This window comes from Piliocolobus tephrosceles, chromosome 5, assembly GCF_002776525.5.
Source record: "Piliocolobus tephrosceles isolate RC106 chromosome 5, ASM277652v3, whole genome shotgun sequence".
Lineage (NCBI taxonomy): Eukaryota > Metazoa > Chordata > Mammalia > Primates > Cercopithecidae > Piliocolobus > Piliocolobus tephrosceles.
Genome location: NC_045438.1, coordinates 24,923,414 through 24,944,336, shown reverse-complemented (window position 1 = coordinate 24,944,336; position 20,923 = coordinate 24,923,414). Strand labels below are relative to the sequence as shown.

Here is a 20,923-nt window from a genome sequence, read left to right as displayed (position 1 = left end):
AAAAAAAAAAAGGCACATGAGAGAGAACCATGTAGCATGGACCTGGGCTGGAAGGGGCATCTTTTAATTGCTGAGAAGGGCTTCATCTAATAGCTAGCAAGAAGCTGGAGCCCTCTGTCTTACAACCACAAGGAAATGACTTTTGCCAACAACAACCTAAGTGAGTTTGGAGGCAGAACCATCTCTACTTGAGCCTCCAGATGAGAACTGAGCCTCAACTAACACGTTGATTGCAACTTTGAAGAGGGCCAGTTAAGACATGCCCAATACCTGACCCACAGAATTATAATTGCAGAAATATATGTGTGTTGTTTTAAGCCACTATGTTTTTGGAAATTTGTTAAGCAGCAATATATAACCTATACAACTTTAACTCAAATAAATACAAAGACAACTCAATTGTGTACTGTAGTGAATAGTATAAAAGACTCACTTTTAATCCTTAAGACAAAGCTAGAAACAAGGAGTTTACAATCTGGATGGAAAGATTAAACAAAATTATACAATATCATATGACAAATGAGAATTAGGATAGGACCATTTATGATCAATTGTCAAATACATGAGGCAGGCATAAATTCTCCAAGTATGCTGTGGGAAGAGAGGTCACCGGGTCCCAGGAAGAGTTTACAATGGAAGTAGAAGACGTTCCACAGTTCTTGCAGGATAAATAGAGCTTGCTTTGGCAGAGATGAGGAGTAACACGCTTGAGACAGGAAATAGAAAACAATTAACACACTCTGATCTCTGTAGAAATGAAAATGTCATTCTCTATGGGATGAACAATTATATAAGACAACAATTATATGACTGTGGCAAATTATTTTATCTCTCTAAAGCTCAGTTCCCTCTGCTGTAATACAGGAAAAGTAATGGTATCATCCTCAATAAGTTGTTTTGAAAGTGCAATAACAGAATTAAAGTGCTTAGCACAGTAAGAACCTGATAAATGTTTGCTATTATTATTGCCAACAGAACTTTTTTATACATACTAGAAGAGAGTGCAGTTCGGTAAAAGAACTGCCATTATACCAGACACTTTAAGTCAGCTCAGAGGCAAGCTAAGAGTCTCAGCCTCTTCTGTGGGCCATTCCAAGGACACGTTGCTTTCAGTTCCTGCTTCCTGCCTTCCTGCCTTCCTGCCTTCCTGCCTTCCTGCCTAGCATTGTTAGGCGCTTTTATGACCATAAAGATTCTCATACTAAATCACTGGGCAACTCGAGAAGAAAGAGCTTGTTTGTTTCATCTTCTTAACTCTCACCAGGTCCAAAACAAAGCTTGGTATCTAGCAAATCTTCCTGAAGTAGTTTGCTTTTGTGTTTCTTCAATGATGAGGCCAGCATCACAGGAGGCTGGGGACTGAAGGGGGTGGCAAAGATAAAGATATTGTTCAAAATTCATCCTGTGTCCTTTGAAATGTTTTGCTTAAGGTTTTAGAATTTAATCCCACCCTGTCCAGCTTCAGGGGAATTTTTCTGGACCAGTTAATATAGTTAGTTCAAACTTAATTTTATTTAATATATCTGTTGGCTACCATGGACACATTCTTTTCTTCTTTTCTTTCAGAGCTCATCTCAAGAGATGTTTCTTGTTTGCAAGTCTCTCCACAATAACTGATTGCCAGGATCAGCAGCAACCTGAGGAGGTCCCATCCATTTGTATGTTTGCAAGCTGTGACTTCCGCCATGGAGCGAGCACCCATCCCCTCTCTTGCACCAAAAATTCAAATTTAGAACGCACTACATCTGTCAGGCATTTATAAACATGAGGCATATGTGAGTCTTCTGGTTAGCTGATGGTATTTACAGTCTTCCTGTTGTTCAGCACTGACACTGGAACATAAGTCCCCAGGAGTTTACTGGAATATTCACATATGGTCAAATATTATGGCATCTTGGTATATTTGCGATGCAGTGTGTTTTCACATAGACAATTGGCATCTGGCTTGAATGTTGAAAAGTATGGAGGGAAACGGAGATGCCAATAGGAAATCAAAAGAACAGAGGAGCATGAAGAATGGCCTTTCTCCCAACCAAAAGAGAACTGGAAACGCGGCAGCTTCCTCAGATGATCAGCTGTCCGCGTCTGAAAATTCAGTGTGCCTCCAGGGTATTTTCACTTAAAATTAATCCAGAATGTTGTTTCCTTCAAGTAGGTGAAAAAGGAAGGAAACTGAACAACTGAGTTGATTTATTTTAAGAATTGAAGCCTATAGGAAGAGGATATGGAGGAAAAAGCTTGAATTCCATCTCTACAACTTACCAGCTGTGTGTCCTTGGGCAAACTGCATAACCTCTCTGCACATTGTTTATAGATGATGATGGTTTCATCATCTATAAAAGTGGGAACAGATAAACCTGATGCTTTACTGCATTGGGTAGTTGTGATTCTGATTAATATGAGTAACATATATAGTCTTATAAAATATGGAATAGTATTATTATTAGCTTCATAGAATCATTTTGTAAGTGGAATATATATCATTAATTTCACAGTTATTATTAATTGTACTAAACAATTTCTTGTCTGCCTAAGAGCACATCTTTTCTGGGAACTGCCCCCTCGACTATCTCCCTCCTAGTCCAGACTTCACCAGCTTTGTAGGAGTCTCCATGTTGAATAACAAGGGTTCTCTACCCCCAGGCCACAGACCAGTACCTGTCCTTGGCCTGTTAGGAACCAGGCCACACAGCAGGAAGTAAGCAGTGTGCTTCATCTGTATGTATAACTGCTCCCAACTGCTCACATTACCCCTGAGTAATGTGAGTAACCTCTGCCTCCTGTCAGATTAGCGGCAGCATTAGGTTCTCATGGAAGCGTGAACCCCACTGTGAAGCATGCATGGGAGACATCTAGGTTGCACGCTCCTTATGAGAATCAAATGCCTGATGATCTGTCACTGTCTCACGTCACCCCCACATGAGACCTTTCTAGTTGCAGAAAAACAAGCTGAGATCTCCCACTGATTCTACATTATACTGAGTTGTGTAATTATTTCGTTATATATTACAATGTAATAATAATAAAAATAAAGTGTGCAATACATGTAAAGCACTGGAATCATCCCAAAACCATTCCCCCAACCCTTGTGTGTAGAAAAATTGCCTTCCACAAAACTGGCCCCTGGTGCTGAAGAGGTTGAGGCCCGCTGTTGTGTAGCACAAGTTCGGCCTGGCCACAGCTTATTGGGATGATATTCTTAAGGCTTGGCGATATTCCTGTCCTCAGGGTATGTGACAGCACACTCCTTGTAGCAAATCCATACAACACATTCCTTGTAGCAAATTTTCTTGTTCAAGCTTGTTCAGGTCGAGTTTCTGTCACAACCAACAAGAAAGATTCCTAAAACAATAACGAGCTAAACTAAAAAATGGGGAAAGTAATCTTTTTAATGGAAAATAATAGAATAAGAAATGAGAAATAAGAAGTGAGACTGCCTAAGCTATTTGGTTCCAGCTATTGAAATCTCAGCATTGTGACTAGACATGTGACACAGCAAATCATAATCTCACAGCGCCTTAATCCTATATCTATAAAATGGAATTGGCTTGAAATTCTCACCACCCTCAAGATGCAAAAATGATCCTCTTACTTCACCAAATATAGCTGAAACCAACTCAACAATCTCATACCTGCTTGGTCCTCCACTTCTCCTTCCTCTGCGTCATCTCCTGAGAACCCTAGGGGGCTTAAATAAATTAAAGAGGAGAGTCACCTAACTTTCAACTCAAAGCATGCAAAGAGTGTCATCATATGGCATGGTCTCTGGAAAGAGGGAAAAACTGCCAGCAGCACTACTCCCTTGGCACCATACTCCACCCAGGCTGCTGAGACCTGCCAGGCTCATGCTCAGCCAGTCCCCTCTGAAGTCTCAACTACCTACCAGGCTCCACACCCAGTCTGGTGCAGGTGCCCAGCTCTTCCAGACCCACATCCACTTCTTGTCTCATTCTAGCCTCAAAAATCAACTCAGGAGTCTGACTGCTTTCCTTTTCAATCTCTGGGATATAAAAAATAAAAATAACAACTGTTAATTCTACTTCTTTTTTTTTTTTTTGAGACAGAGTCTCACTCTGTCACCCAGGGTGGAGTGCAGTGGCATGATCTCAGCTCACCACAACCTCCGCCTCCCAGGTACAAGTGATTCTCCTGCCTCAGCCTCCCGAGTAGCTGGGATTACAGGTGGCCGCCACCACACCTGGCTAATTTTTGAATTTTTAGTAGAGATGGGATTTCGCCATGTTGACCAGGCTGGGTTTGCACTCCTGACCTCCATTGATCTGCCTGCCTTGGCCTCCCAAAGTGCTGGGATTACAGGCATGAGCCACAGTACCCGGCCTATTCTACTTCTTTCCGTGGTTCTGGAGCTACCTATGTGTAGCATCACCCACTCCCCTTAGCTTACCTCTTTCCCGGAGTACTAAGTAGGAGCAGAGAAACTTAATATAGATTTAGCATTGCAAGTAGGCCTTTTGAAAATAACTTTACAGTAAGAGATTACAATACATAAATTACAAATAGAATGAAATCCCCAGTGTCAGCATCATCCACAGAATCAAACAATATAATAACTTCGGTGAAGGTAAGGATGACACTGTTTTGAAAATTTTGATGGATGATTCAAAAAGTTCTTCCAGTAACAAAGATGATACTAACATTGAAGATCTATGTAAGGAATTTAAGTAAAATTCTTTCATAAAATGTAAGGGTGGAAAAAGAAGTATTTATAAATCAATATTTTATATAAAATGTTTTTCAAATATGTTTAGGCAACTAATTAATCAAAAACATATTATAGGTATAATTACCTATTTTATGTAACCTTGAAAGAGTTTATGTATTCAAACTAGTCACAATTTTTTTAACTTCTCATTGAAGAAAAAGGAAAATAACCTGATACTTGGAGTTGCTTCATATTCAGATTTATACAAATATCAAAAATGAAGAGATTTAATGATATGAACACTGTATTACTATGGTCTAATTTTCCCTGCTATTTGTCACACTCAGTTTTACAAAGATGTGGATAGGACTTCACAATCCTTAGAGTATCTTGTTTTCTTTTTCCTTATCAAAGTGTTTTCAGGAAAGAATTCTCTTACTGTACTTTTATTATGTCTCAAGTGCCCAAGAAGAACCTGATGTTTTGAAACTCCCTTATCTATCTGCTAAGTTATTACTTAATCTAAGTTTCTATTCTCTCAAATGTAAAATAGGAGAAATAAATGGAACCATCCTCATAGCATTGGCATAGAATTAAATAAGATACTACGTGTAAGACCCAGCCTTGCTGACTTCAAAAAATGCAAGCTGTTATTACCAGGAAGGTAGAGGGATCCAACTTGTCATCCATGAAGTTGATCAGAGTCATCTGGAAAATCTCAGCACTAAACACAATTGTAAATATACGGAAGGTCAATTACCTAAATCCCATTAGTTCTCATATCAGGTCACAGGTAGGTGGCCAAATTTTGATTGATGCACTAAATTTATTTTCATTTTAATACAGGATATGTAGATCAAAACTATTACTCAGAGTCTTGCTGAGCAAGTAGAGAATGTGCAAGTGAGAGCAAAGATGTGCGGTATTAACACCACACCAAAGTGCACAGATTTACTGAAATCTGGGGACAATTTTCTCCCCTGAATTCAAAATACAACACATTTGAAGAAGTATACAATTCTATATAAATGCAATATATTCCTGAAGGACAGCCAAATGATAAGAAGCTAACAATGAATAATTTAAGAATGTCACCAAGTTTCTTGCAATGAGAAGTAACTTCCAAAAGTGGGAGGCTGAGAAGCAACTTCTAGGTAGATTTAATCCTATGTGACAGCTACCTAATTATGTACCTACCAACTGTGAGTGACACATAGCCAGTTCTCAATACATATTTGTGGAGTTAATGGATCTTGTTGAATGCCTACATTTTCTGAATTAATTAGTAGCTTAAACCCATAATTTCTTAACTACTTTAAAAAAATCCCCTTTGTGGAAATTTCCTCAACTACTGAAACATGAAAGAACAAAAATGGTGTACCCATCTGTTTATCTAGGCCCATGTAACAAAAAGGGAAACTGATCCTTGAGTGATCACTAGAGCGAGGGAATGTCACAGGGATGTTAATACTCCTTAGTCGGCTTCTACTAACTACACTCTTCTCCAACTTTTCGTAGCCCCTTATCCCCTGCCAATCTCATTTCACAGATTTCTAACAAGAGAGTAAAGAAAGGAGGTAATTGCAGCAATGTTGGAGGTGAAAGACAGAGAATTACTGCTGGGGAGAGGAGCGGTTGAGGCAGGATGCAAAAGGGTTGTACAGTCACTGTGGTCTATAGGGAGTGATTTGAGGTACACTTTTTGAAAGCTCAGACATTTATGGAACCAGAAATAACCACTGTTCCTTCTTTTCCATTACAAAAATGCATCTGAAGTATGCTTTATAAAAGGCAAATACGTCTAAAAGAAACATACACAATTCACATACAATTATTCTTCAAAATTTAAATAGCATCTGAAACAAAGAGAAGACAAATTCTAAGGAGAGTGGAAGAGTTAGGAGTGGGCAGGACTTGGAGAAGGTGTCAAGACCTGTGGGAGAGCTGTGCAGCGCCTGCCCCCAAGGAAATGAACGCAGCAGCAAACACATCAGGAGATCAGAGGTGGGAAGTGAGTGGATGCCAAGCACAATAAGTACCTCAAACTTAGCGGGTAGGGAAGGCAAGGAGGAGGAAAGGATTTTTCCTCCAGGGTGGCCTTCTGAGGCTAGAGGTGTGACCCATCCAGAAAAACAGTGGGGAAACTCCAGGCTAGACCACACGCTCTTCCAGTTAGTGTTGTGGAAGAAATTTGGAATAATTCTTCAGGTCATTAAAATCCAGGGAAATTTTCAGGGAAATTATCCTACCCAGCACTTTGTAAAACCACTTACCATAAGAATAAACAAAAAGAGTTTGGAGATGTTTCTTTAAAAGAATAAGAGATATTTTTAAGTACTTTTCCCCACTTCCTCTTTCTACTGCCCGCACCCCCAGCCCCCACCCCAAGAACACACACATATTGAAATATAAAGGATAGAAAGAGTTCAGGAATGGAGGGATTAAACAAATTTTAGTCTTCATTAGCCAACTAAATCTCTAGAGACAAAAGAAGTAAAAATGAGATAAAATCTTGGTTGAAGTTCAGAGTTTTTAAAATTTCAATTGATTAAACAGTTAGAGAACATGAGAATTTAAAAAAAAAATTCCTGAACCATGCTTCAGACACTATTAAAAATAAAGGAAAATTTCATGCTTGATACACATGCAATAAAATAAAAATTGTGTCATGTTTATCAGGCAAGCACCACTATATACTATTGCCCTAAGGAAAGAATAGCTAAAATGATGTAAAATGCTTCCTTTATTCATCAGCCTGGGACATTGAAAATGTATTCTTTGGAAGTTTGCCTTCCCTTGAGTATTATTTGAAATAATTACTATTTATTACTGTATGGTCTTCTTGATGTAAAATATAGGTCTTGTGATGTAAGCATTATTTATTGCTGTGTTTTAGCAGTTAGTGGGTCACCAACAATGCTGATAAACAGAGTGGCTGAGGAAGAAAGATTACCTTCCCAGGAAGAGAAGTCATTTTCTAATCGAAGTATTTTATTAGAACACCTTAGTTGACAGACTTCTCTCCTAACAGTACTATCAGAACATTCCTCTATTTCATATTACCACCCTCAAATCATACATTTCGGGGAAAATACAAATGTTCAATATGTTAACATCAAAGTTATGCTGTTTGAAAGAAGAAAAGTCTACAATCTAGAATAGTCTGATGAGACAAATAATGTTCCCTGTAATTACAAATGATTCCAGCCATTGACTGTGGTTATAAACCCCAAGCTTATATCTGCAGTAGTGACTCACTGCCTTAAATTCCGTTCTCCAAATTTTGGTCTTTCTCATTTCTGTTATAATGAGCTTCTTTCCTACGGAAATTGTTCAAGAAAGTTGAATGAACTTAAATCAATTTCATATTAATAGATAATGCAAAATATTAGCAAGAGACAGATTCCCGGTACAAGTCAAAAACTATTTATAGGAGAAATATGACTGTGAAGTCATCCCTCAGTGAACAATTACTAAGTTTCTGCTACATGTACAGGATCATTCTAGGGACTATGGGGGATACAAAGATTAAGAAGACCCATCCCAACTTACAGAGGCTTAAAGACAAGGCTGCAATCAGCACTAGTGCCCTAATGCCCATGGTGAGCATGCTATCTAAAGCATTTGATTCTCATGAAAAAAAAAAAAAAAAAAACTTAAGTCTAATTTATTTGAGCTTTTGAAATTAGAGGTGGCATGACCTAATGATGTAAGTAATGGGCTAGGATTAAAAGAACCTGGAGTCCAACATCAATCTGCTGCTAACTAAAAGTTAGACACAAGCTGGTTACAGAAGTAGAAAACACCACAGAAGGTGACCTGTGATCTACAAAATGTTCTTCCATTGTGAAGATCCAGAAAATCAACTTTCCTGGAGATACCCATAGCTGATCAGATCCCAGAGAAGACTGAAGCTAACAAAATTTACAACAAAATGACTGATAAACTAGAACACCACTTTGCCAATCAGGTTAATTGCCAATGCACCTGGAATTCTATGGATCTACTGGCCCTAAAGAAAGACTATACATAAAACCCAAACTTCTACTCTTCCATCAAGAGTTACCTTCCAAGAGAAACAGAATTCTCCTACTGGTTGGACACACCAAACTCTTCTCCCTCTTATGAGAAGGAATGAAATTAGCTCTTCATTTTCTGCAGAACAAAACCCAAAAACCTTGGCCTGGCAATCAAAGTCTGTCAGTGTCGGACCATGTGACTCCAGTGTTACCTCTTTTCTTTCTCCCATCCTTTCTCGTAGGTCCCCAGAATCCAAGCTCCAATCACACAAAACCTGGCATTCTTTCTCAATAAGCTATGCTTTCTCATGCCTCTATGCCTTAGAAATGTCGGATCCCACTTAAAAAGCTCTGTCCTTCTCTCTTACACTGTGAGAGTCAGATGGTCAGCCCCTAGGTAAAAAATTTTATGATTACTTTGTCTCCCACTTAGACCTGGGCCCAAACCATAGTTAGTTGCTTCCATTACATTCTGTTCGTATCTTTATGATAATAGGTATCTCATTTGTATATGTTTGGTTTCTCTCCCCTCCTCCACCCCAAGTAGACCACAAGCCCCACAAGGACAAGGACCACATTTCTCATATTTGAATGTGTGAAGCCTAGCACTTGGCAGACTCAAGAAATGTTTGCTGACTGAATAACATGAGTCTACATTGAAAGCCAAGTTGGTATCGGAAGGTTATACTGCAAAGAAAGAGACAAAGCAAGGGTGTTAAATATTCCCTGTGAGCAGGTCATCCAGCAATTCTAGCTTATGCAATCAACTCCATCCTAGGGCAGTATCTCCCACAAGGACCATGGTGGCTCCCTCTCCCTTAGACTACATTTAAAACCCTGACAGATTCCTACAAACAATTCAACTGTTCATCAATCATCAGTAGGCAATATAGCCCAGGAGATTATTTTCCAGGTCTGTACTCCTCAGGTTACCTGTCTCCTTGGGGAAGATTGGTTGCTTAAATTATCGCTTAGAAGGACCATTCTTATCCGTCGTGTGTTGATTATTACTAGTATCCATTTCCAAACATTCCTGGTATCCAACCATCTCAAGTATGTTGTCCTTAAACTCTAGAGATGCATGCTATTGCAAGGTTAGCGCCAGACCTAATGAAAAATGTGACCTTGAAGAAATAATCTCTGAGTTTCGTAGTTCATCTTAATGTAGAATGAAAACAATGAACATTTTAGAAGCATCATACTTGAAAGTTGAAAGTGAGGCTATAAGGTAGTCACTAGAATCTAGATCTGATTCTCAAGCCAGGCTTCTTTCATTATTTCAAAAAGCAGATCTTCATCTGCCTTACAAAATGATTGTGAAGGTAAAATAAGGTAGTATGTGTTGGTAGAGTTAACACATATGAGAGTTCTTGGAAAAATCTCCATATAATATACTTGATTAATTAGGTAGAAAATAGACCGTAGTTAATATGGCCTGCGGTGTTTGTCCCAAGAATGTTCCTGAACATTCAGCTCACACATCAGTAATTAAGAGCTACAGAAAGGAACCATTGTCTTGCTTCTTTCTACATTCAAACTCGGGCCAGGCCAAGATGAAATCCTTGGCATTCTCTATGCCCACCAACCAGGAAATGGTCTTGCCTCTGAGATGCTGAAGGAAATGTGGAAATGTTTGCTTACTGTGGCCTAAGGGTTGGGCAGAAAGTCTGACGAAACAAGCCAAAGGTTTTCTGTTTCTCTATGGCAAGATCAAGAATGGCAAATTCAGGTGACCAGGGCCGCAATTTTTAAAGCTCCTTAAGACTGTCAACACTGACACAAAAATTTGCCAATTATATATGTATGATGGTGCCATGTGACAAGAAATTTTAAATGAGAAAATTCTTTTTCTAAAAGAGCACACTTTTCCATCCCATTGCTGAATGTATGTTCTTTGACAGAGTTCTTAGCTCCACACAGGATTTAAGGATACTACCATGCTCTAAATGACACATGAGATTTTGTCACTGTGGAAAGCACACAAAATTCAACAGCTATGAGTATGAGACAATCCCCCAGTCATTTCATCAAAAAAGAGTAGTCAGAGTCTGGGGTGTGTGTGTGGTGTGTGTGTGTATCACATTTTCTATTACACTACTTGGCTTAGATAACCATGAATCAAGGGCCAACTGCTCAAGAACACATTACTCTGAAAGTCAGCTCAAAGACAAGATTCCACGAAGCACTCAATTCCCTTGCCACTCACATTATACTTTGGAAAAGCTCTGAAGCTGAGTAAAGCATTCTGTTAAGTCTTTACTCATTCAGAAAATTTGCAATTATTCATTGTTAGTATTTAGAAATGGAATTTATTTTTATAGGCTAATCTTATTCCCTATGAAGTTGCTAAATTAACTTACTAGTTTTAGAGTATATACATGTACTATAAGCCTCAAGCTACCTACGTGCTTGATTAACTGCACTTTCCCACTTACTGTGTTAATTGTATAATACTCTAAGGAGTTAATCTTATTTTCTATTTCTAAGCCCTTGAACAAGTTCCAGCACCTAATTCATCCTCCAGGACTAGAAAAAAAATATATGTATATATATATATATGTCCTGTTATCTACACTAGAGTACCAACTAAGACAATTTGAAGATTGAAGCAGCATCGCCCCAGTTTTTCCCAAACACTATTATAATCCTAATAAGAAAGCAGTTACATGTCCCTTCTGCTGGTCTCCAAACTTCTCATCTCACATACATTGGAATTAATTATTGTTATAGTCAGTTTACCCTAAAATTTCAAATACATAGAAACCAGAGAGTGTGAAATGAGGAAAAAAAATCTTGTAGTTCCACAGGAAGAGCCAATAGTGTTTACTTCTCTCTCTCAGGTGTCTGACTTTCATATTAAGCAATGTGATAGAATGAATATGCTAGGTAAAATTACCAATTTGTTATTTGTTTTTATTTTACTCAGATAACTCAGATTTATGTCTAACCAAATGTGAGGATAACTTATAAACTGCCTAAATTATGCTTGGACTTGGAAAGAAATAATTTAATACTTTTTCCAAAAAGGCTTCCTCTTTCCACCTCCATTATGTAAGCAATGTGGGAAATATTTCATAAATAATAAACAGTTCACGGGGCAGATTAAAATATTACATTCCTTTTCCCACAAACTCCAGCACTTAAGAACATTGAGCAAGGGATCCAGAGTACATTGAAATAAGCTTAGAAGTCTTGACTGTGTGTTTCTAGAACTGTGTCATTTGTCTCCACCAAGATAACCAGAACTCACTGTCTGAGTCACAGATTAAAAGTATATCACATTTACTTATTGGTGATAATTCCAATATCCAATTGATCAGCCAGCAAATAATCTTTGGAAACAGAAACACTGGATTGGTAAAAATTCCTGACATTTCTAGAAATCTCCAAGCCAAATGCAGAAGTCGCAACTGCCAAGGATTCCAAATATCATAACAAAAGTAAAGAAATAAAGAAATAGACCAATCACTGAGAAGAGCAAAAAGCTCAGATTGTATTCATTGTGTTCTCTAGTTCCTCTGTCTAACAAAGTTAGAAAACCAGATGACACGGTTTGTTTGTGTCCCAAACTCAAACCCAAATCTCATCTTGAATTGTAGGTCCCATAATTCCCATGTGTTGTGGGAAGAACTTGGTGGGAGATAATTGAATCATGGGGGCGGTTTCCCCCATACTGTTCTTATGGTAGTGAATATGTCTCATGAGATTTGACGGTTTTATAAGGAATTTTCCTTTTCACTTGGCTCTCCTTCTCTCTCTTGCCTGCCACATGTAAGATGTGCCTTTTGCCTTCCACCATGATTGTGAGACCTCACCAGCCATGTGGAACTGCGAGCCCATTAAACCTCTTTTTCTTCATAAATTACCCATTCTTGGGTATGTCTTTATCAGCAGTATGAAAATGAACTAATACACCAGGCGTGGTAGTTGAATTAAAATTAAAACTAAATCTACATAGAAAATTCAACCACTATAAGTCATCATAGTTAAACACACCAAATAAAGTTATTACAAGACTATTTCAAATCTGAATCATCTGAATAACTACCTTAACTGGCCATTTTATATTTCTTGCACAACTTCTTAACTTTTAAAATCATATGATTACGTACAACTTAAATGTTTCTTAGGACTCGTAGACGTAGGTGATGAGTTATTTTTAACACCTCAATTCTAAATCATTTAAACACATGGGATACATATTAAGATTTTAGGAAGTCAGCATTTGAGCAAACTGAAAGGATCTCAAGAAATTGAATGAATTTCCATGTGGCGATTTTATGGCCAGAAAAGACTGAAGGAAAGCAATCAATGTGTCATCAAGCTGCATGGCATTCTTTAGGCTGAGAGATAGCTGCTGGAGTTTTACTGTTTCAACGCAAAATAATGTTAACTAGTGCTCCTTAGGCTGCTATGCAAACAATCGAGTTACCATGAGAGACATCAGGCTTTTCCTGTTGAGCATCTGCACAAAGAACCTAGCACAAAGCCAGACAAACAGGGTGTGACCAAGTGCACCCAAGAGACTGTTAAAAGAGAAACTTTGGACAAATTTAACATAACCAAATTTAAGAGAGCAAAGAGTGATTCGCGAAGGGGGCAGCCACCTCCCCCAACACAACCAGAACAGGTTTAGAGAGACTCTGGCACTGCAGCTTGATGGAAGATTTATGGACAGAAAAAGGAGTGATGTACAGAAAACAGAAGTGAAGTACAGAAACAGCTGGATTGGCTACAGCTCAACATTTGCCTTATTTGAACACCATTTAAACAGTTGGCCACCTGTGAGTGGCGAAATGTCAGTGATTGGTACACGTAGGTTACAGCCTGTTTATACATCCAGTTAGGTTACAGTTCACTGCTTATGAAGTAAGTTTAAGCTGAACTTAAAATATGTAAGAAGGCAGCTTTAGGCTAATTTTTTTTTTTTTTTTTTTTTTTTTGAGATGGAGTCTCACTCTGTCATCCAGGCTGGAATGCAGTGGCGCGATCTTGGCTCACTGCAACCTCCACCTCCCTCAGCGGCCGCCCCTGGCCAATCACCCGTGTAGCTGGGATTGCAGGCGCCTGCCACCGCACCCAGCTAATTTTTGTATTTTTAGTAGAGACTGGGTTTCGCTCTGTTGACCAGGTGGTCTTAAACGCCTGACCTCAAGTTATCCGCAAGCCTTTGCCTCCCAAAGTGCTGGGATTACAGGGGTGAGCCACTGCACCCGGCCTAGGCTCAATTTAATTTAACAAGATGCCCCAAGTGTCTCTTCTTGGTAAAAGAGAGGACATCTGTTTCAAAGAAAAGCTTTGAAGAAAGAGGCTGGATTCAGATACTGTTTCCCATTTTAACTAACACCCACACCGCACGTGTATGGATTGAGATTCTCTCTCAAAGTGGTTATTTCAGTCATGGAAATGCCACAAATGAATGTCAGAATGAACCAGTCTTACGTATTAGAGCAAACATGTTCTAAGGATGTCTTGCTGTATTAAATTTTAGTGTTACATAGAATCTCAAATTTTCAAAAGAGAGAAATGACTCCATGAGGCCAAGATTTACATTCATACACTCGCACATACATAAAACTGCCACCAATGGCACTGTAAATCAACTAATTGCTTCCAGAGAAGGCTTTGTCTACGTTCAATATTAATTTTTTTTTTTTTTTTGAGATGGAGTCTCGCTCTGCTGCCCAGGCTGGAGTGCAGTGGCGCGATCTCTGCTCACTGCAAGCTCCACCTCCTGGAGTCATGCCATTCTCCTGTCTCAGCCTCCCAAGTAGCTAGGACTACAGGTGCCCACCACCACACCCAGCTAACTTTTTTGTATTTTTAGTGCAGACAGGGTTTCACCGTGTTAGCCAGGATGGTCTCGAACTCCTAACCTCGTGATCTGCCTGGACCTCCCAAAGTGCTGGGATTACAGGCATGAGCCACCACGCCCAGCCAATATTAAATTGTTTACTTGTATATGTGTACATACACTTCCCTTAAAAAATTTAGGAGGGTGACAGGTTTTCAAATGTAGTAGAAATCTAATCAGATCAGGGTGAAGGCTTTGCACAACTTTCACAGCTTGGTCTGTTAGGTAAGTTGCAATTTGTCTAAGTCATACTTCACTCAAAAGTTCATCCAACTGTCTATTGAACATATACTGTATGCTTGGCACTGGGGATACAAGGATCAAAAAACAGTCCTCCACCAAAGAGTCCTGTCACTCCTCAATAGACAGAGTTGCCATGAGAAAGAGTTGCCATGAGATCTGTGAACACTGTAAAAGAGCAGGAGATAAGGTACAGACTGTGATAGGGGTGCAAAGAAAAGTTTAGGCTCCCAGGGCAGGGGTAAAAAGAATTCAATAAGGGAAAGATGTCTGAGCGTCTTGGAGGACTGGCTGGCAATTGACACATAGACATGGCCAAGGGGAGGAAGGACACATGACCAGGTGGAGCAGACAACATGTGCACATTCACAGATGCATGAAATGGCACAGCATGTTCAAGAGCCAGGAGTTGAACTGTCATTGGATTTAAGCTGAAGGTAGTTGTATTAATGTAATCTATAATTTCCTTATAAATAAACTGTGCATTAGCACCACATTACTGCTCTTCCTCATCTTTTAACACTGGAAAAAAACCCCATGAATTTTCTGTGAAATTTTACAAGATCATCCAAAACACATTCTAGTGGAAAGTTACAAACACAGTTACAGTAGACATAAATTCCTAATGACTTACAGTTGATTAATTAAGAAGAAAACCCTACAATTTATTTCTTTTCCATCACCCTTGGATTTCGGGTTAAACATTTCATTCAGTTCTTCATTCAGCAGGACAAGGTGGCAGAAGTTATTACTGGGAGCACAGTGCAGAGGTCAAGAGCTTTGCAACTGGACAGACCAGGGTTTGAATCTTGCCTTTGTTTCTCAGTAACCATGTGACCCAGGTTAAGTTTTTTAACTTCTCCAGCCTCAGTTTCCTTGTGTGTATAACAGGTGTTATACTAGCACATGATTCAAATAAATAGTCTGATAATTAAATAAGATTACATGTAGACTGGGTGCAGTGGCTCACTCCTGTAAGCCCAGCACTTTGAGAGGCTGAGGCGGGTGGATCGCAAGGTCAGGAGTTCAAGACCAGCCTGGCCAACATGGTGAAAACCTGTCTCTACTAAAAATACGAAAATTAGCTGGGCACGGTGGCAGGCGCCTGTAATCCCAGCTACTCAGGAGGCTGAGGCAGGAGAATTGTTCAAACCCAGGAGATGGAGGTTGCAGTGAGTCAAGGTCATGCCACTGCACTCCAGCCTGGGTGACAGAGCAAGACTCCATCTCGGGGAAAAAAAAAAGATTACATGTAAAGAGCTTTGCAGAGAGCATAATATGTAGTGAGAGCTCAATAAATAATTTTAAAATTACAAAATAAGACAAGGTGATATTGGTCTGTAAATAAATACAACCAAAACTAGCAATGTAAGCAATTATCCAAATAATTGAGAAGTAACTCTCATTCTCGAATTAGCTGGCTAATTTGAAATAACTAGCTATTTTAGATATAAAAAGGTGATGTAGGTTTCAGATGAAAACGGTTTGGGATTTGATTTCTCTGGCAACATCAGTCAATTCTCATTTTCCATTTAAATATATAAAATCAATCTAAATGTCTGTTCTTACCAAACCCCCTACATTTCTTGGACTTTGGTTCTCCCATTTTACTCTCTAGTTAAAAGATGCTCATATCATTAATATAAAGAGATGTCTAGAAGAAAAGTACCTATACACAAAGTGGACATTTGGATATTTGAGAAGCCTAAAAGCTCATATATAGCTTTGCACACTTAAAATACTGGGCAGTTGATAGAAACTCACAGGAACAGTTACCAAGGTCATCTTGAATAGTTTGGCCCTAGCGTTCAGTAAATCCTACAGACTGGCTCACTTATCAATTGGTATAGTCCGGTGCTTTTCAACTCCGTCTGCATGTTAGAATCATCTGGGATCTTTTAAAACTCCTTACACCTTCTGGCAGAATTGGTCTAAGTAGCAGCCTTACCATCTGTAATTGTTTAAGTTCTCCAGGTGATTCAAATGTACATCCAGAGCTGAAAACCACGGGTGTGGCATAAGCTTATAATTTGAAAAAGGAAAAAAGAAAATACTTGTTATATACAGGGATGATGAAGATGGTCACAGTCTGATTTTTGTTTACATTAATAGTTTTAAAGGGGAAAATAATATCTGTCTTAAAATTTAATTCAATTTAACTGTAATGCTTACTGAGTGCTTACTATATATATTGCACGTTGTGCTAATAACGGTCATAAATATTTTTTAAAAGTGATTAACAGAGTTATTGGCAGAGGGAATAATCTGATTAGAGAGGCAATGCATACACACAAAAACATCATTAGAGATAACTATAATGCAATAATATGAACAATTAAATAGTCTGATTCCAAAGCTCTTAAGGAGGTCAGGAGAAATGGCCAAAGTGGTCAGAATCTCTGAGGAAGCTGGAAGCTTGGGGAAACTAAGGTCTTGAAGTGATAGTATTTGCAGAAACAGAGAGAAAAGAGGAAGAAACTTCAGCGTTTCTTTTGGGATGTGTAATACGTTGGGAAGAACTCCGTTTTCAAGTTGTTTTTTTCTAACTGAGCCTCATTTGTGGCTACCTAGTTTAAAAGCAAGAACAGCTTGGCCCTGCCTCCTACAAGGCTTTCCTTTCTTCATAATTCATTGCCTGTGTGGCATGTGAACAAACACACACCATGATAAAATGACAGCCTCTTCCTGCAAAGGATTCTGAGATCAGCTTATGGAGAAAAACAAAGCAATACTATAGAAATCAAATATTTTAAAAAATTGAATTTGTTTCATTTTCACTCATTGTCCAAGTGGGCTTCCTGACATTTTATTTTCTTGACTAATGTTCTTTAGTTTACCATTTTTCTTCATCCTTTTGATTTGACTGTGCCTCCCTTTAAAGTGTTGGCAGTACTTACTTTAAAGTAGGTTTTACTCTTGCTTTAGAAATTTTTTTTTCTTTAATTTGCAATTTGTTGTTGGGAAATGATCTGCTTTTTGTTTCAGGTTGTTTAATGTTTTCCAATAAATGTTCTTCTTGCACTCCAGTGGGTTCATTCACAAAACATTTAATGTCATTTGTGTCTTTGAAGAATAGTGTGTTCCGTTAGAACAAAAGTGAGTTCCCGCATAGAGCTTATGATGGTTTATAATTGGTAAACTATTAACTTGACCAAGTTTGTGAACTAATAAAGGGAGTAGGAAACTCTTAGATATTTACTCTTTTTCTTGTATTCATTAATTCATTCATTCAACAGCTCCTGCCTCTAAATAACTTATAATTCTTTGGAGAATTGAGAAGGAGTAGAAAAATATAAAAGAGAACCAGAACACAAAATGAAAAATACCATGATAAAGGTATGCACAGGGAGCTATGGGGAGGCCAGAAAGGAAACCCTTCTCAGAGTGGTGCCCCCACTATGGTCAAAGCAAAGGGTTATAGCTGAACAAGTAAAAGAGAAAAGAACACTTCAGGCCTTCAGAGGAAGCAATATACACAAATACCTTCAGTCACACGATATAATGAAACTTAGAAAATAAAGCAAGTGATCAAGATAAGACAAAGTAGTGAACAGGAGTCAAGTACGAAAGACCTAGTACGCAATGCCAAAGAGCTTGAACTTAACTCTGTAACAACATGGAATCACTGAAGTACTCTAGGCAGGGAAATGCACGATCTGACTTACCCAGGTTGTGATTTGGAAAATGGACTGAGGGCCGGGAGACTGGATGAGGTAGATGCAGCAATCCGCTTGAGAAATAATGAGAGTATGAACCATAGTAGTAGAAATTCAAATGTAGAAAAAGGGATGAATTTGAGAGGCAGTAGGAGATAGAACTGACAAAATTTGGTGAATGACTTGATGAGGATAGGTATGGGAATGGAGAAAGGGCAATCAAGAATGTTATCTAGGTTTCTAGCTCAGGACACTGGATGGATACGATGCCTGTAACTAATCTATCCACTCTTACACTCATTGTGGCTTCAATAGATTTTGCTGGGAACTAAGTGAAACAAATGTGTTTAGGTAACAATGGATGTTTAAGTAATTCATTCATGATCTGATGTATTAAACTGGGCAAATTTTCATTCACACTTTTATTTAGATAATATCTGAATTGAGTAGTTCTTCCTTTTAATCTGTTAGTTTAAAGTAAATCAGCCTAAGAATTAGAGACTAGGAAATGCAACCTTTTAATATGAAGCATCTAAGGACATTTTCCTCCAACTGTTAAAACCATAGACTTCTGATACCACTTCTCATTCATTTGTTTTGTGTTTTGTTTTGTGTGTGTCATTTTTGTTGTTGTTTTCAGGAAGATTTTACTTTTTAGAGCGCAGAAGGTTGAGAGGAAGTTACAGACCACACATGCATCATCTCCACTATCATCAATATTCTCCAAGTGATACACCTGGTACAACTGTTGAAACTGCATTGACACATCGTTACCCAAAGTACGTATTTCTTTAGGGTTCACTCCTGATGTACAGAGTGTTTGGACAAATGTATACTGACATATATCTATCATGATAGCATCATACAGAGTATGTTTACTGCCCTAAATCATCCATTTGTTTTAACCACTGGGTCTAGAAAAGAGATAACAGGCAGGCATCACCTTGAACTCAGCCGGGTGTCAATTGACTGTTGAATTCAATTGTGTCAAGGATTGGCCTGTTGCAGCTTACTGACACTGTACGACTTCGTGAGTACGTGGAAGACATTAAGGCATGATCAGGGTCTGAGGATACTTTTTTCATGTTAAATATGTTATGCCATCTTACACAGCAAATATTTTTCTAATGTTTGCTATGTTTAGAAGGTAAAGGAATTCGAAACAGCAAGAGACCAAAAGAAAACGGGAAAAAGGCCTCCTATGAAATTAGAATAGGTTCATTCCCTAAATAATTAATGGTCTAGAGTACTTCCTGGCAGTTGTTAACTGATTCTATATGTCAGGAGCCAAGTCAGACCCCTGCCCTAGCAGAATGTACAGGCTGGTAAAAAAGATAGACGTTATAGGGGAATAATTTTTTTCAGCTTTACTGAGGTATAGTTGACAAATTAAAGTTATATATGTTCAAAGTGTGCAACATGATGTTTTGATATTTGTGTACATTGGGAAATGACTACCACAATCACACTAATTAGCATACCCAGCACCTCACATAGTTACCATTTTGTTAGGGAGGAGCAAGAACACTCAAGATCTACTCTCAGTAAATTTCACATATGCAGAACATCATTATTATTAACTATAGTCACCATGCTGTACCTCAGGTCTCCAGAACTTATTTACCTTTTAAGCGAAAGTGTGTGCCTTTTGGCCAGCATCTCCACATTTCCCCACCCCTCAATTTCTGGTAACCACCCTTCTTTCTCTGATTCTATGAGTTTGGCTCTTTTAGGCTCATAGAGATCATGCAACATTTGTCTTTCTGTGTCTGATTTGTTGCATTTAGCATAATATCCTCCAGGTTCATCCATGTTGCCACAAATGGTAGGATTTTCTTCTTAAGGCTGAAACAAAATTACTCTTACCTTATACTATATACAAAAGTCAACTCAAAATATGTAAAAGACCTAAATATAAAATTATGTTTCCTTAGAAGAGAGGAAAAGCTTTTGGACATTGGCCTTGGTAATGATTTTTTTGATATCATACCAAAAGCTTAGGCCAAAAAACAAAATAAATAAATGGGACTACATCAAACCAAACAGCTCTGCACAGTAAAGGAAACAACCAACAAGATGAAACAGTAGCCTGTGGATTGGAATATATCTGATAAGGGGTTAACATTCCAAAATGTATAAAGAACTCATACAACTCAAGAGTGAAAAAAACAAATCACCTGATTATAAAATGGGCAAAAGATATTTTTCCAAAGAAGACATAAAAATAGCCAATGGGTGTATGAAAAGGTGCTCAACATCATTACTCATCAAGGATATGCAAATCAAAACCATCATGAGATACCACCTTCCACTGTTAGGATGGCTGGTATCAAAGAGTCAGAAGATAGCAAGTGTTGGTGAGGGTTTGGAAAAAAGGGAACTCTTACACACTGTTGATGGGAACGTAGATTGGTATAGTCATTATGGAAAACAGTATGGAGATTTCTAAAGAAATTAAAAATAGAACTACTGTATGACCCAGCAATCTATT

The 20,923-nt window shown here is 38.4% G+C and overlaps 1 protein-coding gene across 1 annotated transcript in view; it reads right to left on the bottom strand.

Annotated features, from left to right (window-relative positions):
- Nucleotides 1–680: 680 nt before the first annotated feature.
- The window catches only part of TRMT11 (tRNA methyltransferase 11 homolog), a 127,681-nt gene continuing 107,438 nt past the window's right edge, over nt 681–20,923 (bottom strand). The window contains exons 13-14 of the mRNA XM_023230695.3: nt 3,633–3,688; nt 681–706 (exon numbers count right to left, since the gene is read on the bottom strand). Coding sequence (XP_023086463.1) covers nt 3,665–3,688 — 24 coding nt within the window. The 3' untranslated portion in view covers nt 681–706; nt 3,633–3,664. The remainder of the gene's footprint in view (nt 707–3,632; nt 3,689–20,923) is intronic.